The 18,937-nt window shown below is 46.0% G+C and overlaps 1 protein-coding gene across 2 annotated transcripts in view; it reads right to left on the bottom strand.

Annotated features, from left to right (window-relative positions):
- AP3B1 (adaptor related protein complex 3 subunit beta 1) overlaps positions 1-18,937 on the bottom strand; it is a 494,777-nt gene that overhangs the window by 337,872 nt on the left and 137,968 nt on the right. For both annotated transcript variants that reach the window (XM_063963639.1, XM_063963638.1), the window contains exon 7: positions 10,885-11,067. In XM_063963639.1, coding sequence (XP_063819709.1) covers positions 10,885-11,067 — 183 coding nt within the window. The remainder of the gene's footprint in view (positions 1-10,884; positions 11,068-18,937) is intronic.

The raw sequence follows: 18,937 nt of genomic DNA, 5'->3' as shown, positions 1-18,937 counted from the left end.
GTCTACACTATTTTCGTTCAAAGGAACGTATTCTGCTGTCTCTACGAGACTCTCCAGTGATCGACTTTCGGGATATGCAATTGCAAGTTTTTCAGGATCTGGCCCCCTCCACCATTCAAAAGAGACGGGATCTCCAGCCTGTTACTCGTATACTACGCCAACAACAAATACGATATAGATGGGGATTCCCCTTCAGGTTACGTTACAAGTTACAGCGAACAATTCTACTCACTCCATCAAAACCTTAAATCAAGGTCAAGATCTTTTGGCTAAGCTTGGTCTCCTCCCTGTACCGTCATCCGATGGTGGGTCTGCCTCTTCCTCTGGGCCACGACGCTCCCAGGCCCCTTCGCCTGAATGGACACAGGTAACTCGTCATCGCAACAACACCAATGACCCTCCTTGATTTTGACGGACTCTTTTTGGCTACACTTGAACAGTTCTCCACACTTTAGGAATGCGTCTCCTGACAGGAGACTCTTGATATCATTTTCCATCTTTTAAAATGCCTGTTGTGGGCCCTGAAGTTGCTCACCAAGCTTTAATGTTTACCATATGTTATGCCTAGCCTGGTGCAATTCTGCTAGGCTTATCCCATTTGTCTTGTCTCCCCTTGTTCCCCTTCCCTTTCCCCCCCCTCCCTCCCTTTTTATATATATATATATATATATATATATATATATAGATATATATATATATATAAAAGAGTTTGTGAAAAAAACGGGATTGCTCTTGATTAGGGGCGTATACAGACACTAGTGTTAGAGTATCAGTGCGAAGCGTACCAATCACTATTAGATACCGGCCATCGGGATCAGCTATGGTTGTCGTGTGGACAAATGGGATGTTACGGTGGATCAATATAGCTACCCCCCTTTTCTTACAGTCAGCAGAGGCAAAAAAGGTCTGGGTAAATTGCTTACCCCGAAGCTGAGAGTGTGCACCGGCGAAATGGGTCTCTTGGAGGAAAACTTTATCAGCCTTCTCTCTCCGACAGGCGGACATCACCACCGTACGTTTTTTGGGAGAATTAAGCCCGTTAACATTTATAGAGAACAATTTAAGCGCCATGAGATACCAAAGAACAAAAGAGCAGCTGTGGAAACCCAACCCGGGGAAGAAGGAAAAGGAAAGAAGAGAGATTGCAAAAACCAAGAATCAGAGACCGAGAAGAGAAAAAAAGGATAGAGAACCCATACGGGTGAAAACCCTGAATTATAGGGTCCCAATCAGGGACCGCTACACAAACGTAAAACAACATATTGTGAAGTAACAAATAAAGGGAGCACAAGGGGAGTGGGAATAGCAAGCTAATGCAGGAGAAGCGGGTCCCTCTGGAACGCAATAGTTGAGTTGGCTGGAGCCGATGATACAATAATGTAACCCAAGATATGAAAAACGATAAACAAAAACGTTCTGTGTCAACAAAAAAACAACAATTTTTTTTTTTTTTACAAAAATAAATAAATATATTATATATACACAAAAAATAAATATATATATATATATATATATATATATATATTTTGCGCCTTAATAGAGTAGCGCAAGGCCATATTATCTTAGGTGAGGGCTTTAATACTGTGCTGGATCCCTCCTTAGATAAATCTGTTCCCCCTAAAACTAAGAAGGATGCATCCCCATCTGATGCCGCCCTCACATTGACATCCTCCCTCACGCAGCTTGATTTACGTGACACCTGGCGTCTTAAACACTCCAATGCCAGAGACTATACCCACTTCTCTGCACCTCATCAGCATTACTCTCGAATAGATATGATACATGTATCTCACTCACTCTCAACGTTGATATCTGACTCAGGCATCACTCCCTGTTCATGGACGGATCATGCAGGGGTGTATATCCTAGTAGACTTTTATGGAACCCCTAATAAATCCCGTAAATGGCGTCTTGACGATACTCCTCTTTCGCATCCCTCCACCCTTTCAGACACCAAATTGAACCTGAAATTTTTCTTTGAGGAAAACGCTTCTCCAGAAGTTTCTCCTAACCTAGTTTGGGAAGCACATAAAGCCACTATTCGCGGCCACTTTATGTCTAAGGCCTCAGCCATACGTAAGAAAGCAGCACAGTCAGTTTCCTCATTGGAATCTAACATTTCTGCGCTTTTAGCCCAACATAAAATTGCCCCGTGCGACTCCCTACTTTCCCAGATAAATAACCTCAGAGGTCAGTTAAACACTCTTTTATCGCGGAGAGCGGCAACTATACTACAGAATCTCCGTCAGAAATTTTACGATAAAGCGGATAAAATTGATAGTCTCTTAGCTAATAAGTTAAGAAGCAAGCGAGCTATGGGACTGATAGAAAAACTACATTCTTCTACATTAGACGCACTCACTTATGATCCTAAATTGATGGTGGAGGAATTTCGGGCCTATTATAGCTCCTTATATAATCTCCCTGCCCCCCCTCTTCCTTCCGATGGTCCTGAGGGAGTGCGTTCATACTTGTTGGGTGCCCCCCTGCCGGGTTCGACGGAGCAACAGATTTCTCTTCTCAATGCGGATATATCGCTGGAGGAGACGGTTGCCGCTATCAAATCTATGCGATCGTCAGCTGCCCCTGGTCCAGATGGCTTTACTGCTCAGTATTATAAAACATTCCATACGGAACTGGCCCCATATATTACCTCACTCTTTAATAGGGTTCTAGAGGGAGCATCATTTGCGCCAGCGACAGTACAAGCCGACATTATTGTGATTCCAAAGCCAGAAAGGGATCCAACACGATGTTCCAACTATCGTCCGATTTCTTTGCTGAATGTAGATCTTAAGATTTACGCTAAAATTTTAGCCAACCGCTTAGCTCCCCTGCTTCCGCAACTGATACACCCGGATCAAGTGGGTTTTATTTCTGGCCGCCAGGCCTCCGATAATACCAGGAGAGCCATAGATTTGATTCACTCTATCCATAAACAGAAGCTACCCTCGTTGTTGCTAGCATTGGATGCTGAGAAGGCTTTTGACAGAATCTCCTGGCCCTTTGCTTTCTCAGTACTCTGGAGGATGGGCTTTTCTGGCCAATTCCTAGAAGGTGTTTCGGCGCTTTACAGATCCCCTACTGCCACGGTTTCTGTTAACCGCCTCACCTCTTCCGCGTTCAACATCACTAACGGCACCAGACAGGGATGCCCGCTCTCCCCGTTGCTATTTGCCCTGGTTATGGAACCGCTGGCAGCAAGGATCCGAGCTAATATAGATATAGCTGGAGTGCGGGTTGGCCCTTCTGAACATAAAATAAGAATTTACTCACCGGTAATTCTATTTCTCATAGTCCGTAGTGGATGCTGGGGACTCCGTAAGGCCCATGGGGATTAGCGGCTCCGCAGGAGACTGGGCACAACTACAAAGAAAGCTTTAGACTACTGGTGTGCACTGGCTCCTCCCACTAAGACCCTCCTCCAGACCTCACTTAGGATACTGTGCCCGGAAGAGCTGACACAATAAGGAAGGATTTTGAATCCCGGGTAAGACATATACCAGCCACACCAATCACACCGTATAACTCGTGATACAATACCCAGTTAACAGCATGATAACAACTGAGCCTCTCAACAGATTGCTTAACTAAAGGGTTATTGTTGAGCTATAACTATATACAAGTATTGCAGACAATCCGCACTTGGGATGGGCGCCCAGCATCCACTACGGACTATGAGAAATAGAATTACCGGTGAGTAAATTCTTATTTTCTCTAACGTCCTAAGTGGATGCTGGGGACTCCGTAAGGACCATGGGGATTATACCAAAGCTCCCAAACGGGCGGGAGAGTGCGGATGACTCTGCAGCACCGAATGAGAGAACTCAAGGTCCTCCTCAGCCAGGGTATCAAATTTGTAGAATTTAGCAAACGTGTTTGCCCCTGACCAAGTAGCAGCTCGGCAAAGTTGAAGAGCCGAGACCCCTCGGGCAGCCGCCCAAGAAGAGCCCACTTTCCTCGTGGAATGGGCTTTTACTGATTTAGGACGCGGCAGTCCAGCCGCAGAATGTGCAAGCTGAATCGTACTACAGATCCAGCGAGCAATAGTCTGCTTAGAAGCAGGTGCACCCAACTTTACAGGATAAAGAGCGAGTCAGTCTTCCTGACTCCAGCTGTCCTGGAAACATACATTTTTAGGGCCCTGACTACATCCAACAACTTGGAAGCCTCCAAGTCATTTGTAGCCGCAGGCACCACGATAGGTTGGTTCAGATGAAAAGCTGATACCACTTTGGGGAGAAACTGGGGACGAGTCCTCAATTCTGCCCTATCCATATGGAAAATCAGATAAGGGCTTTTACATGACAAAGCCGCCAATTCTGAAACACGCCTGGCCGAAGCCAAGGCCAACAACATGACCACTTTCCACGTGAGATATTTTAAATCCACGGTTTTCAGTGGCTCAAACCAATGTGACTTTAGGAAATCCAACACCACGTTGAGATCCCAAGGTGCCACTGGAGGCACAAAAGGGGGCTGAATATGCAGCACTCCCTTAACAAAAGTCTGAACTTCAGGTAGTGAAGCCAATTCTCTCTGGAAGAAAATCAACAGAGCCGAAATCTGGACCTTAATGGAACCCAATTTAAGGCCCATAGTCACCCCTGACTGTAGGAAGTGCAGGAACCGGCCCAGCTGAAATTCTTCCGTTGGGGCCTTCCTGGCCTCACACCACGCAACATATTTTCGCCATATGCGGTGATAATGGTTCGCGGTTACTTCTTTCCTAGCTTTTATCAGCGTAGGAATGACTTCCTCCGGAATGCCCTTTTCCTTCAGGATTCGGTGTTCAACCGCCATGCCGTCAAACGCAGCCGCGGTAAGTCTTGGAACAGACAGGGCCCATGCTGCAGCAGGTCCTGTCTGAGCGGTAGAGGCCATGGGTCCTCTGACATCATTTCTTGAAGTTCCGGATACCACGCTCTTCTTGGCCAATCCGGAACAATGAGTATAGTTCTTACTCCTCTTCTCCTTATTATCCTCAGTACCTTTGGTATGAGAGGAAGAGGAGGGAACACATAAACCGATCGGTACACCCACGGTGTTACCAGAGCGTCCACAGCTATCGCCTGCGGGTCTCTTGACCTGGCGCAATATTTTTCTAGCTTTTTGTTTAGGCGGGACGCCATCATGTCCACCTGTGGTTTTTCCCCACTGGTTTACAATCATTTAAAAGACTTCTGGATGAAGTCCCCACTCTCCCGGGTGGAGGTCGTGCCTGCTGAGGAAGTTTGCTTCCCAGTTGTCCACTCCCGGAATGAACACTGCTGACAGTGCTAACACGTGATTTTCCGCCCATCGGAGAATCCTTGTGGCTTCTGCCATCGCCGTCCTGCTTCTCGTGCCGCCCTGTCGATTTACATGGGCGACTGCCGTGATGTTGTCTGACTGGATCAGTACCGGCTGGTTTTGAAGCAGGGGTTTTGCCTGACTTAGGGCATTGTAAATGGCCCTTAGTTCCAGAATATTTATGTGCAGGGAAGTCTACTGACTTGTCCATAGTCCTTGGAAGTTTCTTCCCTGTGTGACTGCTCCCCAGCCTCGAAGGCTGGCATCCGAGGTCACCAGGACCCAGTCCTGTATGCCGAATCTGCGGCCCTCTTGAAGATGAGCACTCTGCAGCCACCACAGCAGAGACACCCTTGTCCTTGGAGACAGGGTTATCAGACGATGCATCTGAAGATGCGATCCGGACCACTTGTCCAACAGGTCCCACTGAAAGGTTCTTGCATGAAACCTGCCGAATGGAATCGCTTCGTAGGAAGCTACCATTTTTCCCAGGATCCAGGACCCGAGATAGTGCTACCCCTACCAATAACTGTTCTCTGGACCTCGCCTTTATCAGGAGATCGTCCAAGTACGGGATAATTAAAACTCCCTTCCTTCGAAGGAGTATCATCATTTCCGCCATTACCTTGGTAAAGACCCTCGGAGCCGTGGAGAGACCGAACGGCAACGTCTGGAATTGGTAATGACAATCTTGTACCACAAACCTGAGGTACTCCTGGTGAGGATGGTAAATGGGGACATGTAGGTAAGCATCCTTGATGTCCAGCGATACCATGTAATCTCCCTCGTCCAGGCTCGCAATAACCGCCCTGAGCGATTCCATCTTGAACTTGAATTTTTTTATATATGTGTTCAAGGATTTCAAATTTAAAATGGGTCTCTCACCGAACCGTCTGGTTTCGGTACCACAAACATTGTGGAATAGTAACCCCTTCCTTGTTGAAGTAGGGGCACCTTTACTATCACTTGTTGTGAATACAGCTTTTGAATTGCCTGTAACACTGCCTCCCTGCCTGAGGGAGTGGTTGGCAAGGCAGATTTGAGGAAACGGCGGGGGGGAGACGTCTCGAATTCCAGTTTGTACCCCTGAGATACTTTTTGAAGGATCCAGGGATCCACCCGTGAGCGAGCCCACTGCTTGCTGAAATGCTTAAGACGGGCCCGCACCGTACCTGGCTCTGCCTGTGGAGCCCCAGCGTCATGCTGTGGACTTTGAGGAAGCGGGGGAGGACTTTTGCTCCTGGGAACTGGCTGTATGTTGCAGCTTTTTCCCTCTACCTCTGCCTCTGGGCAGAAAGGACGCGCCTTTAACCCGCTTGCCCCTATTGGGCCGAAAGGACTGTACCTGATAATACGGTGCTTTCTTTGGTTGTGGGGGAACATGGGGCAAAAATGTAGACTTCCCAGCTGTTGCTGTGGAAACGAGGTCCGAGAGACCATCCCCGAACAATTCCTCACCCTTATAAGGCAGAACTTCCATGTGTCGTTTGGAATCTGCATCACCTGTCCACTGCCGAGTCCATAACCCTCTCCTGGCAGAAATGGACATTGCACTAATTTTGGATGCCAGCCGGCAAATATCCCTCTGTGCATCCCTCATGTATAAAAGTGCGTCTTTTATATGCTCTACGTTCAGCAAAATAGTGTCACTATCTAGGGTATCTATATTTTCTGACAGGGAATCTGACCACGCAGCAGCAGCGCTGCACATCCAGGCTGAAGCTATAGCCGGTCTCAGTGTCACACCTGTGTGTGTATATATAGATTTCAGGATAGCCTCCTGCTTTCTATCAGCAGATTCCTTCAGGGCGGCCGTATCCGGAGACGGTAGTGCCACCTTCTTCGACAAGCGTGTGAGCGCCTTATCCACCCTAGGGGATGTTTCCCAGCGTGACCTATCCTCTGGCGGGAAAGGGTACGCCATTAGTAACCTCTTAGAAATTACCATCTTTTTATCAGGGGAAGCCCACGCTTCTTCACACACTTCATTTAACTCTTCAGATGGAGGAAAAGCTACTGGTAGTTTTTTCTCTCCAAACATTATACCCTTTTTTGTGGTACCGGGGGTAACATCAGAAATGTGTAACACATTTTTCATTGCCTCAATCATGTAACGTGTGGCCCTACTGGAAGTTACATTAGTCTCATCGTCGTCGACACTGGAGTCAGTATCCGTGTCGACATCTGTGTCAACCATCTGAGGTAGCGGGCGTTTTAGAGCCCCTGATGGTTTTTGAGACGCCTGGGCAGGCACAGGCTGAGAAGCCGGCTGTCCCACATTAGGTATGTCGTCAAACCTTTTATGTAAGGAGTCGACACTATCACGTAATTCCTTCCACAGCACCATCCACTCAGGTGTCGACCCCGCAGGGGGTGACATCACATTTACAGGCATCTGCTCCGCCTCCACATAAGCCTCCTCATCAAACATGTCGACACAGCCGTACCGACACACCGCAAACACACAGGGAATGCTCTGACAGAGGACAGGACCCCACAAAGCCCTTTGGAGAGACAGAGCGAGAGTATGCCAGCACACACCAGAGCGCTATATAACACTGGGATCCCACTATCAATGAGTGTTTTCCCTATAGCTGCTTTTTTATATATATTACATATATATATATATATATATATATATATATATATATATATCTATACTGCGCCTAAATTTAGTGCCCCCCCCTCTCTTTTTTACCCTTCTGTAGTTTTCTCAGACTGCAGGGGAGAGCCAGGGAGCTTCCTTCCAGCGGAACTGTGAGGGAAAGTTGGCGCCAGTGTGCTGAGGGAGAAGCCCCGCCCCCTTTTCGGCGGACTTTCTCCCGCTTTTTCTGTTATACTGGCAGGGGTAATTTTGCATCTATATAGCCCCTGGGACTATATATGATGCATATTTTGCCAGCCAAGGTGTTATCTATTGCCCTCAGGGCGCGCCCCCCCCCCCCCCCCCCCCAGCGCCCTGCACCCATCAGTGACCGAAGTATGAGGTGTACATGAGGAGCAATGGCGCACAGCTGCAGTGCTGTGCGCTACCATGGTGAAGACTGAAGTCTTCTGCCGCCGATTTTCCGGACCTTCTTCGTGCTTCTGGCTCTGTAAGGGGGACGGCGGCGCGGCTTCGGGAACGAACACCAAGGTCGGGTCCTGCGGTCGATCCCTCTGGAGCTAATGGTGTCCAGTAGCCTAAGAAGCCCAAACTACCACCTGTTAGGTAGGTTCGCTTCTTTTCCCCTTAGTCCCTCGCTGCAGTGAGTCTGTTGCCAGCAGATCTCACTGAAAATAAAAAACCTAAATATACTTTCTTTCTAGGTGCTCAGGAGAGCCCCTAGTGTGCATCCAGCTCGGCCGGGCACAAGAATCTAACTGAGGTCTGGAGGAGGGTCTTAGTGGGAGGAGCCAGTGCACACCAGTAGTCTAAAGCTTTCTTTGTAGTTGTGCCCAGTCTCCTGCGGAGCCGCTAATCCCCATGGTCCTTACGGAGTCCCAGCATCCACTTAGGACGTTAGAGAAAATTGCGTTATACGCTGACGATGTCCTAATATCTCTGGGATCGCCATCTCAGTCGTTACAGCCGCTCCTCTCTGAGATAGATCTCTACTCTAAATATTCAGGTTATAAACTTAATACGAGTAAGACTGAAGTATTGAATTTTTATATCCCCGGCCCGACTAAGCTCTCATTAGAAAATTCCTTCCCATTTCAATGGCACAAACAAAAGATCAAATACCTAGGTATTTTTCTAACACATAGCCATCATCAACTTTACCAAGCTAACTTCCCTAGACTTCTAGATCGAATTAAGTCTGATTTGTCTTCTTGGTCTAGCCTCTTTATCTCCTGGATAGGTAGGGTAAACTCTGTGAAGATGAACGTGCTTCCTCGGATACTTTACCTGTTTCAGACCCTCCCGATATTTGTTCCTCCATCTGTTTTTAAATTCTTACAATTTCATACGTCACAATTCATATGGGCGAATAAACGTCCCCGTGTTCGATTGAAACTCTTACAGCGCCCAACATTTAGTGGCGGCCTAGGCATCCCAGACTTCAGGAGATATTATTTAGCCACACAGCTCTCACACTGCGTGCAATGGTGTAACCCCGAGGCTAGAAGGGTCTGGGTATCTATAGAAGCCGCCGAAGTGGGTCTCTCTACTCTCTCTTCTCTTCTCTGGCTTTCGAAATCCTGTCGCCCCAAAACTATAACATCCCATCCCGTAGTCTCCCGTTCACTAACGATTTGGGACTTCGCCAATAGGAAATATGGTTTGGCCCCGGCCCCATCCCCTGTCATCCCAATACTACACAATCCTGGTTTTCCTCCCGGTACAAATAAATCATTGTTTGCTCCCTGGCAAGATAGAGGTATTTTATATCTGAATGACATTACCAGGGATACTACCTTTCCACAGGTTTCTCAGGTTCAAGAATCTATTGATATTCCCTCTAGGTATTTTTATAAATTTTTACAACTTAGACATTTTCATTCCTCAATGGGCCGCGTCCTTTCCAGAAGACCCTTGACCACGTTTGAGACCATATGTTTGAGACGTCACTCAACCAAAGGCTTAATCTCCCTCATGTATACAACTCTCACTGGAGATCAGCGCGATCCCCATGAGAGAGCATGGGAAACGGGCCTAGGCTCGACTTTAGATAACGAGGAATGGTCTGAGGCCTGGGGCAATGCGGCGTCTAGCTCCATCTGCGTAAGAATCAAAGAGAATGTCTATAAATTAATATATAGATGGTATTACGTACCATCTTGCTTGAGCAAAATGTACCCGGATACGTCGGATAGATGTTGGAGAGGATGTGGCGCAGAGGGCTCTTTCCTACACATATGGTGGTCATGTCCTAAAATAGTGCATATGTGGAGGGAAGTGATCAACTTTAGATCTAGTTTGTTGCAGATTTCTATTCCTTCTGACCCTAAATACATTCTCCTCCGCCTAAACTTACCAACACTAACAAAATTTCAAAATAAATTGTTACGTCATATAGTCTCCGCAACAACTTGTCAACTAGCTGCAAATTGGAAAAACCCTATCCCGCCTACCATGCAGTCTATAGTTGCCCGTATCTGGTACGTTTACCGCATGGACTATATGACTAGCATCATAAATTGCTCCCCTAAGTCATTCGAGAAAATTTGGAGTCCATGGCTGGCCACCCAGCATGCCCCTTCACCCTTTAATCTGTGATACCCTATATCATATTTGAGGAGACCCTCCCGGGACTCAATTCTATTCTATTCTGTTCATTCCTCTTCTTTTGTCTCTTCTTCTCTGTCTTTCTCTCTTCTTGATCCTTTTCTACTCTAACTCTTCACTATCCGTCGGTTAGCTACGCTACTGACTGGCCTTTTCCCTATTTTATACCGCCCGCTTCCTGGGTCAAAAATGTGTCACTGTTTTTTTCAGTTATCTTTATAATTGCCAACTGTTGTGCTATGTCTGTAATGTAATTTGGTGAAACCACTACCCGTTGGTATATGTTTGCACTTTGTGATCCCGTGAATAAAAATTACTTTAAAAAAAAATAAAAAATAAAGAAATTATGGGTAAAATAACCTAAGTATTTTCTCACTCACCTCCTTCCAGGGGCTGACAAACTGCGTACGTGCATATCGAGTCAGCATATGGATGATCACCACTTGTCCCCACTCCTCCACATCCACCAACAGGTTACACAGCTTCCGGTAATTTTTGTGAATCAAATCAATTCTATCCGGACATACCTCTTCAAATGCCATCACTACGCTACCGGCCACAAGCTGCACAGCAAGACAGGAAACAATAAAACATGTTATTAATGACACAACTCTGTAAAGTAACAGTATTACTAGTCAAAGTCAACATTTTATTCATTTGAAAATGGGTGGTCTTCAGTATGCCGACTGACGGGATCCCGGCGCACAGTATACCGACGCCGGAATCCCGACAGCCGGCATACCGACACTTATTCGGGTCCACGACCCCCCTGGAGGGAGAATATAATAGCGTGGTGCACGTAGCACTGTCGGTAAGCCGGCGGTCGGGCTCCCGGCGCCGGTATGCTAGTCGCCAGGAGCCCGGCCGCCGGCATACCATACTGAACCCTTTGAAAATCTGTAACAAAAAAAGTGTTACAGGTTAAAATAGTAAATCATAATATAGTAGAGTTGTGCAGGGAAACCAGCAATGTCGGCATTACCGCAAATCACTGACATGTACATAGCCAGGGATTGCCTATGAAACCACTACTATCACCTGTAAAACGTCCTAAAGCAGAGGTGACCAAATGGTAGATCGCGATCTACCGGTAGTTCGCGGAGCATCCACCGGTAGATCGCGACAGACTTAACAGAAAATAACTGTAAGTAGCCTGCCGCCGCTGCTTCTCTTCACAGTTCCCACAGATGAAGTGTGCCGGACATAATGACGTCACCCGAGATGTGAGGAGCCTGGGCTAGATGGATCCAGTTTGATCCAGCCGGCGGTGGCAGCGACAGGAGAAGCAGCTGAGAGGCCATGCAGCGTGAAAGCGGGAGCCGTGACTGCAGGGAGAGGGAGGACCGAAGCTAGGCAGCGTGTCAAATTGTCAGGGAAGTTATGCAAAGGGGGGTTTCTTCACAAGGGGAGGGATGATCTGCAAAGGGGATGGGGCGGATCTGCACAGAGCGTGGTATCTTTACAAAGGGTTTTTTTTTTATACATGGGGGATCTGCAACGGGTGGAGGATCTGGCACAGAGGGTATTATTGTACAGGGGGCTATTATACAGCGGACTGGAGGAGGGGTATATGCAAAGTGGGGATTTGCACAGAGGAGGGTATTGTACAGGGGGCTATTATGCAGGGGAGTGGAGGGGGGGGGGGTATCTGCACAAGGGGGGGATCTGCAATGGGGGGGGATCTGCAAAGGGGGGGGGATCTGCACAGAGGGGGGTTATGTGATATTGTCATTCTTAATGCTATTTTTAAATGTGCGCGTTATTACTAGTGCTGTTATTTGATGGCATCATTATTAACGCTATTCTTAAATGTGAGTGTTATTATTGGTGTTATTTGACGCCGGTAGATCACCGGTAAGTGGACAAAAAGTAGATCCCAGAACCTAAAAGTCCGGCCACCCCTGTCCTAAAGTAATGTATATCCTGACAAGATATAAAAGCTATGTAGTGAAAATATCAACATTTCCAACACCGTGATCATGCTACAATACACGCAGTGGGATGCACCGTGATCATGCTTCAATACACGCAGTGGGACGCACTGTGATCATGCTACAATACATGCAGTGGGACACACCGTGATCATGCTAAAATACACGCAGTGGAACGCATCATGATCATGGTACAAAGGACGCAGTGGAATGCACCGTGATCATGCTACAATACACACAGTGGGATGCAGTGTGATCATGCTACAATACACACAGTGGGATGCAGTGTGATCATGCTACAATACACACAGTGGGATGCAGTGTGATCATGCTACAATACACACAGTGGGATGCAGTGTGATCATGCTACAATACACTCAGTGGGACGCACCTTGATAATGCTTCAATACACACAGTGGGATGCAGTGTGATCATGCTACAATACACGCAGTGGGACGCACCGTGATCATGCTACAATACAGGCAGTGGGACGCACCGTGATCATGCTACAATACACGCCGTGGGACGCACAATGGTCATGCTACAATACAAGCAGGGGGACGCACCGTGATCATGCTACAATACAGGCAGTGGGACGCACCATGATCATGCTACAATACAAGCAGGGGGACGCACCGTGATCATGCTACAATACAGGCAGTGGGACGCACAATGGTCATGCTACAATACAAGCAGGGGGACGCACCGTGATCATGCTACAATACAGGCAGTGGGACGCACCTTGATAATGCTTCAATACACACAGTGGGATACAGTGTGATCATGCTACAATACACGCAGTGGGACGCACCGTGATCATGCTACAATACAGGCAGTGGGACGCACCGTGATCATGCTACAATACACGCCGTGGGACGCACAATGGTCATGCTACAATACAAGCAGGGGGACGCACCGTGATCATACTACAATACAGGCAGTGGGACGCACCGTGATCATGCTACAATACACGCCGTGGGACGCACCATGATCATGCTACAATACAAGCAGGGGACGCACCGTGATCATGCTACAATACAGGCAGTGGGACGCACAATGGTCATGCTACAATACAAGCAGGGGGACGCACCGTGATCATGCTACAATACAGGCAGTGGGACGCACCATGATCATGCTACAATACACGCCGTGGGACGCACCATGGTCATGAAACAATACACACAGTGGGATGCAGTGTGATCAAGCTGCAATACACGCAGTGACAGGTACAAGAGGGTTACAGTGTACAGGATCAATGACTGTAACATTTTAACAACTTCATTCATTTTAAATAATAAAATTATGAATGTCTCAAAGAAAACTCCTCCCAGGAGATATAAGGCAGCGCAACAACAGGAGACGGACAGTACAGTACATGAGGAAGTAACATTTATCAGCATCTCATAACGTGTCCCATATTATGCAGCACCGTATTTGTAGTCACTCTCATCAGTTCCTGCCCCACTGCTCCCCAACCCTCACACGCCCATTGATGTCAGCATACCATAACCTGCCATATGATTATGCAGAGTGACAAGACAGCCACACTAACAGGGAACCATTCTAACTGGTGAGCCACCATACTGCCACGGCTTACCGCACAGCTTTGAAGAATATACAAAATATAACTACCTTCCAACACTAATAACAACCAGATAACTGACTTGTGTGGCCACACATTTATAGTGTAGAGCAGACCTTACACCATTTCATTATTGTGTATCGCTGAGAAAGACTTTAGAGGAACAATAGTAATCCCATATCTATAGAATGACCACGATTGGCGTTAGCACAACAGCAATAACAAGACAAACGAATCATCCCGCGCATAGAACAGGAATCTAACAGCCAAACCCTAAACCATCATTTCTGCCCCAACCAGCTTTAGTCTGTATGCAAATCTCACTTATACTATTTGGGGAAATTACAGTTCCAGGTGATCGCAATAAAATGCTGAACCCGCCCACCAACATGGCCAAGTTTTCCATCACTCCCATTAATCCAGTGATCCTTCCCCTGTCCTATAACAGCTATTCTTTTACTCAGTGATTCTACTGCAATTCACTTTCATTGGCTGTATAACCTGTATATATGACCTTATGTATGTATGTATGTATGTATGTATGGCAGATTCTGTACTATTTTGGGGGCTTTTCTTGCTTAAGCGAGCTCCTTTAAACATAACCGGGGAACACCGTTTCATATTACAACGTATTCGGCACAGACCCAGAAAAAACCTTGGTCATGACCTGGGTCACAGACGAGTCGTCCCATTCACACCGACACAAGACCTGGGTTTTCCCGGATCCTTGCCTCGATGTGAAAGGGGTATACAGTATATAGACATTTTCTCTTCAAAAGGGACAATATGCTTTAGCCTCAACAATAGCTATTTCCAGCAGTTGCAAACATACATTTACACACCTTAAGAAATCTTACTATATAGAGAAACACTACATTTATGTAACCCTAAAAACACACATACATTAGTTACTTCCTACACATACAAAGCTATCACAGGGGAACGCTATAAATATAACACACAAAGTCAACATATATTGTAAAATACAAAGTGCAATATAAAACCCCACAGGAAAATAAAAGGTTTCATTCATTGAAAGCAAACAGGATTACTTGTAAGTACAAGCAATTTCCCAAATGACTTAAACAGTAATTGGATGAAAACACAACTTGATGAAAGCTTTTCGGTATAAAAGAAAAAAAAAAACTAAAGAAAACCAAATGTTATTTGCGCTAATAATAATATTTTTTAGCTTTTCTTCCGTTACTATTTGGCCAACATTTGGTATATTAATATGCATCCAACATTACAATCAAAAGAAAACAGTGCAGAATATATACTTGCTATTATGCTAAGCAAGCTGGAAGTCCTTTGGGGATTCTATGAATTACCAATCAGTATAAGCGTGAAGTTGCATTTATTGACTCCAGCCCTGTCCACGTACTGGAACCTGCTGGTACCAGCATGAAGACAATTCATTCCACTAACCAAAGATTTGATTATTTGTAAGAACTAAATAAAATACATCAGACATCTTAAGGTAATTTGCTTTTCCTGTTATTCCTAAAATGAAGAAAAAGGGCACAAGATAGTGTTAGCTACACGTACATAGGAACATAATATCTATCCGCTACACCATCAGGTAGAAGAACATGCCAAGAGTTTAATTAATGACAGCATTATTCGATTGATAGAGTGTGGGAGTCTATTACTTCATTCTTCTGGAGGTAAACAAGCAAACAACAAAACTATTTTAATAGACATGTCGGCAAATTTAAAAGGCAGATCATACTAGAAAGCCAAATAATGTAAACTACACTAAACAATATTGCATTATATTGTTTTCCTAGATCTCGGGCATCGGTAATAGTAATGGGTGCTTCATAAATGTTAACACAAAGGGGATACAATCAATTTGCCAGCTGTCAGGATACGAATGCTGGAATCCCAACAGCCGACAGCCGGAATCCCGGCGTGCAGGGACTATTTTCCCTCCTTGTTGTCTACGACGCAGTGAGCCCGCAGAGTGGCAGGCGCAGTGAGCCCGCAGAGTGGCAGGCGCAGTGAGCCCGCAGAGTGGCAGGCGCAGTGAGCCCGCAGAGTGGCAGGCGCAGTGAGCCCGCAGAGTGGCAGGCGCAGTGAGCCCGCCCGCCCCGCCGCCGGCATTCTGGCGGGTGGGATGCAGCTGTCTGGCTCTTGACAGCCGGCATCCCACCCACCGGTAAATACTATGTATTCCATTTAGAGTACTCCCATACTGCCCCATTTTTCATTAGCAAGTCCTGATTGTCTGGTAGAAACAGGTTTTAAATATAGATAAGGCGGCAGGGCTGTGGGTGTAGTGGGTATGCCGGGGGTATAATCTCAGCAGTTTAGAGCGCTGCCCAAATTGCCCTCATTTCCCTTACGTGAAGGTGTGGAACAGTATTAAACAAAAAGGATACAGCATCATACAATCCTGGTAGCTGATAAGGGAGCTCAACTCACCCCTCACTCCCGCAGATTTCTGTACACAACCCTGCGGGGCAGTGAATGTAAATCTGCCAGTCCAGAGATGCTGTAAGTGCAATATATAGCCGCACTTACAGTACTTGAGGCGCAAGCCAATTAGTGGCAAATAGGATCGCGATCATATTGTTTTCCACCAAATGACTTCATGACATTATTACTTTTTATTTTATTTTTTTGCACATTTAAGATGATGAACTACAGTACATATCTAAATAATGAAATACAAAAAAAAAACAAAAAACATTAGAATACATACAATCACTACACCATATAGGGGTATATTCAATTTGTGCCGGTTTTTCCACGACAGTCAGAAAAACTGCACTTTTCAACAGTTTTAAGTCGAACTTGCATTCAACCTATTCAATAAAAGTGCCGTATTTTTTGACTTGTCGGAAAACACGTGGATCGGACGAGTTACTCGCTGATCCACCTGTTTCTGTCAAAAACGCGGCTGTTTGACAGTTTGCCGCCGATGCAGATTATACATGTAATCAAGTCGAATCTGCATTTGTCGGAATGCTGGCCGCTTCTGGCCAGCATTGAATAGTGGCGTGTCGGATTCTCTCCGTCGGAGAGGATCCGACATCAATTGAATATACCCCATAGAAGCTAAACTCAATGGTGTGAAACTGCTTCTTATAAAGAGGGAGATATACTAAGCCTTGGAGAGTAATAAAGTTTAGAGAGATAAAGCACCAACCAATCAGCTCCTAACTGCATGTTACAACCTAGCTGCTTGGTTGGTACATATACACACACATATATATATATATATATATATATATATATATATATATATATATATATATATATATATACATACACACACATATAAGTCTCCAACTTCGGCACTCCACAAACATTCAAACGTATGCTGCGCCCGGTGACTTCCTCATTACAGCCTCCGTGGCTGCACGCAATATACTCCTCCACTGGCGGCACTCAAGGTCTATTATCTCATTAAAGAAAACAACAGCCGACTTGTGTCTTCTTTAATGATAATATCTATCAATGCTTGTTGCACGGCACTCACTGTGTCCTCAGCTGGGGTTGAAATAAACAAGATAGCCGGTGCCTTCCAGTGGTTACAGCAAGCGCTGTGTCCAATGATATATCCAGCATGCAGGCGGCACTCACGGCGTGGAATAAAACAACAGACGCAAGTCTGGGATGCAAAATCAACGTTTCAATGTTAAGTAACGAAAGTGACGAAAATGTTTACTTAACATTGAAACGTTGATTTTGCATCCCAGACTTGCGTCTGTTGTTTTATTCCACGCCGTGAGCGCCGCCTGCATGCTGGATACACACACACATTTTATATATATATATATATATATATATATATATATATATAATAAGATTTTACTTACCGATAAATCTATTTCTCATAGTCCGTAGTGGATGCTGGGGACTCCGTCAGGACCATGGGGAATAGCGGCTCCGCAGGAGACAGGGCACAAAAAGTAAGCTTTTAGGATCACATGGTGTGTACTGGCTCCTCCCCCTATGACCCTCCTCCAAGCCTCAGTTAGGTACTGTGCCCGGACGAGCGTACACAATAAGGAAGGATCTTGAATCCCGGGTAAGACTCATACCAGCCACACCAATCACACCGTACAACCTGTGATTTGAACCCAGTTAACAGTATGATAACAACGAAGGAGCCTCTGAAAAGATGGCCCACAACAATAATAACCCGATTTTTGTAACAATAATTATGTACAAGTAATGCAGACAATCCGCACTTGGGATGGGCGCCCAGCATCCACTACGGACTATGAGAAATAGATTTATCGGTAAGTAAAATCTTATTTTCTCTAACGTCCTAGTGGATGCTGGGGACTCCGTCAGGACCATGGGGATTATACCAAAGCTCCCAAACGGGCGGGAGAGTGCGGATGACTCTGCAGCACCGAATGAGAGAACTCCAGGTCCTCCTCAGCCAGGGTATCAAATTTGTAGAATTTTACAAACGTGTTCCCGCCTGACCACGTAGCTGCTCGGCAAAGTTGTAAAGCCGAGACCCCTCGGGCAGCCGCCCAAGATGAGCCCACCTTCCTTGCGGAATGGGCATTTACAGATTTTGGCTGTGGCAGGCCTGCCACAGAATGTGCAAGTTGAATTGTACTACAAATCCAACGAGCAATAGTCTGCTTAGAAGCAGGAGCACCCAGCTTTTTGGGTGCATACAATATAAACAGCAAGTCAGACTTTCTGACGCCAGCTGTCCTGGAATTATATATATATATATATATATATATATATATATATATATATATATATTTTCAAGGCCCTGACAACGTCTAGCAACTTGGAGTCCTCCAAGTCCCTAGTAGCCGCAGGCACCACAATAGGTTGTTTCAGGTGAAACGCTGACACCACCTTAGGAAGAAACTGGGGACGAGTCCCAGTTCTGCCCCGTCCGAATGGAAAATCAAATATGGGCTTTTGTAAGACAAAGCC

This window comes from Pseudophryne corroboree, chromosome 1, assembly GCF_028390025.1.
Source record: "Pseudophryne corroboree isolate aPseCor3 chromosome 1, aPseCor3.hap2, whole genome shotgun sequence".
Classification (NCBI taxonomy): domain Eukaryota; kingdom Metazoa; phylum Chordata; class Amphibia; order Anura; family Myobatrachidae; genus Pseudophryne; species Pseudophryne corroboree.
This window is presented reverse-complemented; position numbering and strand designations above follow the sequence as displayed.